At 40.0% G+C, this 9,508-nt stretch overlaps 1 protein-coding gene across 1 annotated transcript in view; it reads left to right on the top strand.

The window, feature by feature from the left end:
* Nucleotides 1-7,187: 7,187 nt before the first annotated feature.
* The window catches only part of LOC106520304 (transcription factor Maf), a gene marked incomplete at its 5' end in the record, with an annotated part of 45,329 nt that continues 43,008 nt past the window's right edge, over nt 7,188-9,508 (top strand). Inside the window, 1 exon segment of the mRNA XM_014012303.1 lies at nt 7,188-8,189. Within this exon segment, the coding sequence (XP_013867757.1) occupies nt 7,213-8,189 (977 nt within the window).

Here is a 9,508-nt window from a genome sequence, read left to right as displayed (position 1 = left end):
TCTCCTCCCTTGCTCCACCTCAGAAGAACTCACATCCCAGTGGCAGTGCATTTGTCTCCTGGCATTAATCTAGCCGAGATATAAAGGATTGTTGTATGAGGCCTCGGTGCTCTGTGGCCTGTATTGTCTGTGCATCTTCCTCTGTGACAGAGTGCAGAATAACGCAGAGAGATGTGACTTTAGTTTGCCCGCGACCTCACACACTCCTCCGCTTACGAGGCAAATGATTCTTCAATTTGGAAGGAACAGATGAGGGGATTATCACAGGGAGGGTTAAATTAATATTTACATTCATCTGCAATAATCTTAAATCACACTGCACACACTCGGGTATTTACATTCTCATTCCTTTTTCTTTTTCTTTTTTTTTTTCTTTGCACTGAATATTTTAAAGTGTCCTGTATAATGAAAGCTTGTGTTTAGAAGACTTGGGGACATATGGGCTGAGCTGGTTCTGCTCCAGTTCATATTTATCATCGCATTGTTTTGATTAATAATCATCGTTTGACTCGTTTTATTAATTTCAACTTTGTCTTGGCGTAATGTCAAACTGTTGCTACATTTGTTTACAATGTATTTATGGAAACAACTCTGCTTTCTTTGGATATTAGTTATTCAACCAGCTTTTACAAATGACTAATGCTTGAAGGTAAAAATGTTTGTTCAAACCAATCAGGTGTCAACTTTATTTATATTTTTCTTGTAAGGCAAAAAAGGTAATTGGCAACATTCCTAATCAGCAAACTTCACTTTTTTATTTTTTGTTTTATTTTATTTAATTTTATTTTATTTTATTGGCTAATAGTAATGTATTGTGCTATTATTGTCCACCTCCAAAGTGAGTAGTCTGTTAGCAAAATATTTCTTGAATGACAGGTGAGATTTTAATGAAACTTCCAGGAAGTAATAATTAGATGTCCATCTATGACGATTCAGCTTTTGGAGTCAATCCAATTGAAGATGGTTGCCACAGCTAATGAACTTTAGCAAACACAAAAATGGCTGCAACTCAGTCAGTTTTACAGATACTGTAACTAAATGCATCCCAATACAAAGTGTGGGCATTCAGATTACCTGAGATCTGCTACTGCAAATAAACTCCTGCCAAAGTTTTAGTGTTGGTAATATGAATCATGTGAATAGTCGTTAAATGGTTTCTCCTCTTGGTTCAACTTAAGCACATACTGTAACTTCTGAGTCAACAGATCACATGGACTGAAGGAGGCTGCATGTACCTCAAGTAAGTGTGTAAGGGGGAGGAGGAGGAAGGTATAGGAGGATAAAGAGGAAAAAAAGATTCCCTGCACCTCCTCTCTGTAAGATGGTGCAGTTGGACTCTGACTAATGGAGGAAGCCTTTATGTATATGAGTCACATTAATAACAGCACAGAGTGGACAGTATGGACATTAATAACAGTTGCAGGGAGCATATAGCACACTACATATACCAGCTGCATCAATAACAACTCATAACTTGCTACTGCAACATGAATCATTATGCCACGTGGACACTGGGAGTCATACAAGCAAACACTGCCTGTGCATGCTCCYAGAAACAGGAAATGACAGTCATTAGCCATGAAATGCTGGCATATCCCATATGTGTCTGTTTGCATTAGAAATCGTTAGCTTTAGAGGAAAGTGAATATATTGTGTACATTGCTTTGTTTTTATTGTTTTCTGAGTTCTACCTGCTCCTCCACATGCTGGGCGATGCACGTGGGGATTGTTAATGAGACCAATAATGTAACAGTGTGTGTCTGATGAGAGAAGATGAGCTCAGGTCCCGAATATTCACACGTAATTCTACTGTACTTGTGTGCAAACATGATCACATTCATGAATCATTATTGCAATCCTGCAGCATCTCACAGTAAATCTTCAGCAGCCATTTTTTTACATGTGTGTGTTTTAATAGCAGCAGCCTCTGAGGCAGAAAGCAAATCAGACTGCTCAGACGGTGGCTGTGATGTCCACCCACTGTGAGAGACAATAACCAGATGTAGAGAGGAGACTTTGACACATGCAAGCCTTCTCATTGTGGCYAATTAGCTGGTTGAAGCAGTAATCACTGGAAGCAGGTGTCACAGCCTCATTTTCTAATCAGATACCTCTGGTTTGTTAAACTCACATTCATATTTGCGAATGTGTTTAGCTTTAAACATGGCACTGGTTGTATTTCTGCACAAATTAAACAAAAATCCATCAATGGTTAAATAAATTGCATTTCCTGTGAAAAAGCAGTGTGAATGCATGCTGAAAGATTTTTGCTGAAAGCTGCTGAAGTCAAGCTGAAATATTTGAAAACTGATAATGKGAATTTGATCAACTGATTTTAGCTGAAAGTCAGAAAGCAAAAATGTATCAAAACACTGAACTGAATGTAGCTACTAACGGAAAAATAATGAGAAATTAGCTTAATAAAATGAAAATGCTGAAATTAGCAGAGCAGCTGAAAGAAGCACAAAAAAGTTACATTTGGCAGAGGAATTGTTTAAAGGACAGATAGCTGAAATTTCAGAGAAAAGTTGAAATTAGCAGAAATGAAGCTGAAATTTGAACAAAGAAGCAGAAACAGTATAACAGATAAGAAAGTGCAACAAAAATCTACGAGGATTTCAAATGGTTTAAAGCATGTGGAATGTTTTCACGTTTCGTTCACTTTCAATACAAAAAAATTATCCGAAAAATCTAAATAGCTAATAAATAAATAAATAAATAAATAAATAAATAAATAAATAAATAAATAAATAAATAAATAAATAAATAAATAAATAAAAAGAAAGTATAAATTACTGAATTAACACGAATTATAGCTGAAACCTGCAGAAGGAGCTGAACGTTTTGGTAGGCTATATGAACTGTTGAAATAGCACAAAAATTGCAGGATATGCATGCCTATAAAATGTACCGAAGAAGTAAACAAAGAAAATTAAAGAAAAACACCAAAACAATGTTTAATAGATATTTACACTAATAAGATAATAAAACTTAGTCTCTTTTCTTAACACATGTCCAACTATTCTCTATGTGTAATTTGTGAGAGTGTGCAAGCAGCAGGTACTCCTTACTTTGTGGGGACCATTTTTGACGTGCACACCTACTTTGGGGGACCAACTGGTACTTATATGGGGACCTAAGCCTAGCACCCGTGAGGGGAAATGTCACAAGTGATTTGGGGGTTCGGTTTAAGGTGTAAACTGAGTTTATGTTAGATTTAGGGTTAGGTGTGTACCTGTGAGGTTAGATTTAGTAAGGGGTCAGGKTYAGGCTGTAGAAATGAATGGAAGTCAATGCAATGTCCCCATAAAGATAGYTGTACTAGACCACGTGTTTGTGAGTGTGTGAGTGAGTGTGTGTTCAAGTGTGACATCAAGTAATCGTCACACTTAGGCTGGCTTCCCTTCTGCCAACCACAGCACATCAGAGCTGCTGCTTTCTTCCTGAGCAGGTCTGTAACGTGAACTTTTGGAAAATGTCTGACTGAAGAATCATGAAGCAACTCGACCTGTTTTGTCAAATGTAACACTTTCCAAATATCAAGACGCTTTTCTGTAAAGCACAAGTTTTCCATCGGATCATTCGTCCTTTTACTTCTGCCCCATAAAATGCTGGCAAGAGGAGGCTGCTCTCCTTTGTAATGGCTTCTCTCGGTTCCTCGTTCTATTACAAATGATACAACAGTTAGTTAAGACCCCACGAAACATTTCATTTTCTATCCTTCTAATTAAATGTGTCTCAGATGAGCCCACTGAGCCCACTCGTCTGGTTGTCCTCCATTTGGAGTGCCACCAGAGTTTAATATACGGCATTAAACAGGGATTGAGGATGAAAATGAAGCCCACCTCCCAGTGGGGAATGTAATGGATGATTATAAGGCATAATCTTWGTAATACAGAAATCCTTTAGTTCCTGTCATTTTAGTTAAGTTATTGTCTGTTAAATATGGTAATAAATTTGGCTATTTTAAGCATGGTTCTGATTTCTTTTTATGGTGAGTTGAGTTATAAAAGACATTTGTTGAAAATGCTTTGATAAGCTTCATTTTTTCTCTAATACATAAAGGTGTTTATTTAATGACAGACTGTTTCCATATGTTGTTTCATTTAAATATTTTGCTATTATTTTGTGAACTGCTTCTGAATTAAAATTTGATCAATTTTATAGAACCTCAGAGGCAAGTGAAATTCACAAGGTGAAAATAAAAAAGAGTTTGTTATAAGATGCACATAACTCATGCTGTGATGAGGATGATTTTTAATAAATGTTAGAATTAACAAAGTCACTGGAACAGCAAATCAAAACGTCACTGATTGTTGGATAAGATTCTAAGAATGCAGACTTATTAGTGGATGTCAAACTTAACTGTTCGAAACAGCAAACAAATACACTGATGTGGCAGTTTAAAGAGATAGTTCAAAGATTTTGAGATGGAGTTCTGCAAAATGGTTATGAATAGTAATTATCTTACCTGTTGYGGATAGCTCTTTGAGTGAACTCAGTTTGAGGAAAGACTAGTTTAATTCACAGATTCACAAGCTTGTCCAAGAGGGATCAAGTAGATTGTTGATCCTAAAATTTCTCCAATCTCAAAAATTTAGTGTCTTGCACAAAATCTACTTTAGAAACCTTTATAATGTCCTCAGTTTTGCATTGCATGGCTTTATCTAAAATTGTATGGATATTTGCAAGTGTGCAAGTGCAAATAGCAGCAGCAGCACCTCAATGTAGCTCTTCCAATGCAGCCCYGGGGCACTTCTGATAGGAATATCATAATATTTCTGCAGGAATAGCTGCGTACAGTGCTAGAAAAGTTATAAAACCGTGTTTGCATGAACTGCCATGAAGCTTTCTGAGATTTGAGTTGTTTTAAGATCCAGTTTGGTCCTGGCTTGTCTTGTCAAAATGAACTGTTATGAAACTTTCCACAGAACCCTATTTCAAATTATTTGAACTACCTCTTTAAGCACCACCTTAAGAAGAAAAAAATCAGTTTAATTTGTTTATTGTCCCAGTGGGTATATTCTGATTGAATCCCTGATTTAAGGAAAGCTTTTGTAGTTGTGTATGTAGTACTTAAGCACATAAGTAATTCTTCTTATAATGCAGAGGCTACTTAAGCATGCCTTTACATTATCTGCAAATGCTCTTAACTTGCATCGCGAAAGTGGGACTCCTCTAGCAGTAAGATCATACCTAAGTGCACCCATTGTGCAGTGAGGAAGGAAAAAAAATTACTCGATACAGTAAAGTCAGTAGTAAACTTCAAGGCAGCCTTGCTACATGAAGGTCCAAAGGGAAGCAGAATGAGCTGCATACAGGACTATTAGCCCTCAGTAACACAGTTGATGCATTAGCTCTATACTCYGCTTGTTAACCCTGGAGACTCCAAACCGATAAATCCTGGTTTAAGAGTTCTGGCAACCCCAGAGCTCACRCAGCAGCTAGTGTCCACTGTTGCACCACCAATGGATCAACTCTTCATCAATAGATCTACAGTCTGTGAAGCAAAGCATATCTTTAAAAAAAAGTCCAAACTTCTCGTGCAAAAAGAGTGCGACCTATTTTGACCTGAAATACAAAAATATAAATCAATAAATGTTAAATGTCTATAAGAGTCACAAGCAACACGTAGCAGCGTCAGATGAGACGACTCATCTGGCTAATATTTATTCAGAAGCATCTGAGGGGCTTCTGTTGTGTGTTCTAATGAATAAAACACGATGTTTATCCTCCCTGTTTAACATTAAGTCCCCGTGAACAGTCACAGGGACCATGGGAGAATATTTACTTGTGTTGGGACACCAGGGAGATGGATTATCTGCTGGCGGCTTTGTAGTTTTCTGAAGCTTCCCCCGTGTGACATGTTCCAGGGAGAGTGCTCCTATTTACTCTCCGCTCCTGTGTGTATAGCCCTGCTTATTGTTTGTTCTCATGTGCCACAATGTGCTCCAGGAGAGACAGACAGAAGCAGAGAGGCACTAATGCTGTGATCAAACATGGGATTGAGGCTGCAGAGTCCAGGAGGACAGGCGTCAAGATGCTGCCACTATTCCATTAGAAAAAAAAAGGGAACTTTGTTCTGACAATGATGAGCGTTTATTATAAATATTTTATCAAGCTACAGAAGAGATGGGGGGGAAATGAGTTCACAAATAAAAATCCAAGTGTAGTTCTCAAATACGCCGAAAGGTGGCGACATTGGGTTTCCAAACAGTGACCGAAGCAATCACCCTCACTAAAATAAAGTGCTATTTATTTTGTCTTTATATAAACAACCTATCTGCCAGCTAAACAAAGCCTTTAGTGAGTAAAACCCTCAAATAATTGTCTGTGAGAAATAAAAAAAAGTTGACTCTGACTTAGCAATTAACAAGTAACCTTTGTAATAAATGACAAACTGGTGTAAAATTCTCTACATGCACGTTATATGAGACCAAGATTAATAAAGTCGGACTTCTCAGCAGACTGTTCCAATAAAATCACACTGAATCGATTCAGTAAAATCTGTATTAGAAAATAAAATATTCATATAGGTTTTTTTTCCTTATATCTTTTTTAAAAGTGACAAAAACCTGCATAGTAAATGTATAATCAATCTTTTGAGGAGCTCAGACAGTTCAAATAAACTTTAGTTACTTTACTACTATGTTAATTACTTCCCCGGACTGGGCTGCTGATTGGCTGGGTCTCAGTCAATTTCATATTTCAGCCCTGACGTCAGGACGCCCATAAAACTAAGCAATGCTTTTTAACTCGTCGGCTGACTGATCTCTTTAAAAAAAAATCTATCAATCGTTGGGTGGAGTTTTTTTTTTTTTTTTTTTTTTCCTCCTCCATTCTCCACAAGGCAACTATTTGCCCGGGACACATACGTGAACCTCCTCAAATTGGCGCACTAATCCTAAAAGGAGCCATGAAGTGTTAAACGGTAGAAACAGAGAGAGCGGCGCTCAGACACCCGCAGCTGGGAGAGAGGGAGGAAACAGCGCAGCTCCAATGCGTCTGTGCAACACAGACTGAAGAAGAAAAAAAAAACTTATCGACTCACAAAACCAGAACCTGCGCTGCGCAATTAGTGCGGGAGAACTCACTTTTTCTCCGGTTTTGAAGAAAATAAATAAAGAAATCAAGCTGGCTCAGTGCGTGTCTCAGCAGCCCACTTTGACAGGTGCTCCTCACCCCCTTTGGAGGACTGTCAACAGCAAGAGGATGGCATCAGAGCTGGCAATGAGCAACTCCGACCTGCCCACCAGTCCCCTGGCCATGGAATATGTTAATGACTTCGATCTGATGAAGTTTGAAGTGAAAAAGGAGCCGGTGGAGCCCGATCGCAGCATCAACCAGTGCAGCCGCCTGGTCGCCGGGGGATCCCTGTCTTCCACCCCGATGAGCACGCCTTGCAGCTCGGTTCCCCCCTCTCCAAGCTTCTCTGCGCCCAGTCCGGGATCAGGGAGCGAGCAGAAGACGCACTTGGAGGATTTCTACTGGATGACCGGGTACCAGCAGCAGCTGAACCCCGAGGCTCTGGGCTTTAGCCCAGAGGACGCCGTAGAGGCGCTGATCAGCAGCAGTCACCAGCTCCAGACCTTTGATGGCTATGCCAGAGGGCAGCAGTTCGGCGGCGCAGCCGGGGCAGCGGGCGCCATGGCCGGGGAGGAGATGGGGTCAGCGGCCGCCGTGGTGTCCGCGGTCATCGCCGCAGCCGCAGCCCAGAACGGCGCCCCCCACCACCACCACCATCACCACCACCACCACCACACAGGGGCACACCACCCGAGCTCCGGCTCGCAGTCCGGCGGCGGCGCGGGGGGCAACCACCAGCACCTGCGCCTGGAGGAGCGCTTCTCGGACGAGCAGCTGGTGACCATGTCGGTGCGGGAACTGAACCGGCAGCTGCGGGGGGTCAGCAAGGAGGAGGTGATCCGCCTGAAACAGAAGAGGAGGACGCTAAAGAACAGAGGCTACGCGCAGTCCTGTCGGTACAAGCGGGTCCAGCAGCGGCACGTCCTGGAAGGGGAGAAGACGCAGCTCATGCAGCAGGTGGACCACCTCAAGCAGGAGATCTCCCGGCTGGCCAGGGAGAGGGACGCCTACAAGGAGAAATACGAGAAGCTCATCAGCACCGGCTTCAGAGAAAACGGAGGCTCCAGCAGCGACAACAACCCTTCATCTCCAGAGTTTTTCATGTGAGTCCCGGCGCCGAGAAACTTTTTCCAAACAAGCAAAAAAACAAAACAAAAACAAAACAAACATGAAACTGTTCATTTGCGCGCAGCTTTTAAAGCTTTTAGGCGCTTTTGTTCAAGTTGCATGTATTAAAAACTCCATTATTTTTTCCCTGTCACTTAAAAAAAAACATTTTGTGGCAAAGTGCGGCTCTTCTTTGGTTAAAGTTTTACTTATTTTAAAGAAAACAGAAACTTATAAAAGACTAAATCTCGGGCTCAGCGCTTTGTGTTTCACTTCAGTGTCGCTGCGCTCAGAAACCTTCTTTTTGCGCCTCGTTTTCCTTCTTCAACTAAAAAAAAAAATTCTTTCAGTAAAAGTTACAAAGTCCTCAGGCAGCGTTATTTGACCCGATCTGAAGTCAAATGATCAGAATGTTCTCCTCTTTATTTTTGATCTGACTTGTGGGAAATTTCTTTTAAAAAAATCCAAACTTCACTTCAGGAGTTTGGATCTGCTGTTTGTGAAGTCATGCATGCTGGTCGTGCACAGATTGTCTTTTATTTTGTTTTATTGTTCTTATTATTATTTTTCTTCCCGTGTGAACGTGTTGTGTTATGAATGCATTGTTCAAATCCCATCAACTCAACAGATAAAGTATATACACCCCTTTTTATTATAATACATATATGTTTCAATTTCTCGTGATGAACCGCACAAGTTTGTGGCTCGTGATTGAGCCACGTGGGGAAAATGAGCGTAAAGCAACTTTTGTCCTCAGTATTGATTCATCACAAAGGCCTCTCAGAGAGCTGGAGGACCAACAACTGCAGATTCGGCTAAAAATCTGTCCTGATAATTAAAATGACTGCAGACCGATCAACAAGTGGGACTTGAAATTAAATTAAACGAAGCAGAAAAGCTTTAAAAAAATCTGCAACAAATGGAAAACTGAACAATTTTGGTGTTTCGTTTTTTTTTATTTCAGATGTGTTGTTGTTTTTATTTTTACAATAAATAAAGTTATTTTTTTCTCTCATTCATCTCCCGGATTTGTCAGTTAAATCCTGAGAATTAATCTCCATGCATTCCAACACATTAATTCTCCTCATCTTTTTTTCATTTTGTTCATTTTTGCCTGTTTTTCCCCCCTGTTCTTTTTATTCATTCCTCTCCTTAATRAAACTATTTCCACACTTCAGCAGAAATGAGTCAGACAGTTTGCTGCAAACATTTAGCGATTAATTTTAAGAACATAGATCATAAATTTAGGACGTGGTGTCATCTCTGTGATTTTAGTATAAGATTAATTATTGCAGGAAACAGGTGTGTTTTTCCC

Source organism: Austrofundulus limnaeus, unplaced genomic scaffold (genome assembly GCF_001266775.1).
Source record: "Austrofundulus limnaeus strain Quisiro unplaced genomic scaffold, Austrofundulus_limnaeus-1.0 Scaffold90, whole genome shotgun sequence".
Taxonomy (NCBI): Eukaryota; Metazoa; Chordata; class Actinopteri; order Cyprinodontiformes; family Rivulidae; genus Austrofundulus; species Austrofundulus limnaeus.
The sequence above is the reverse complement of the archived record's forward strand: the minus strand, read 5'-3'. Positions and strand labels throughout refer to the sequence as shown.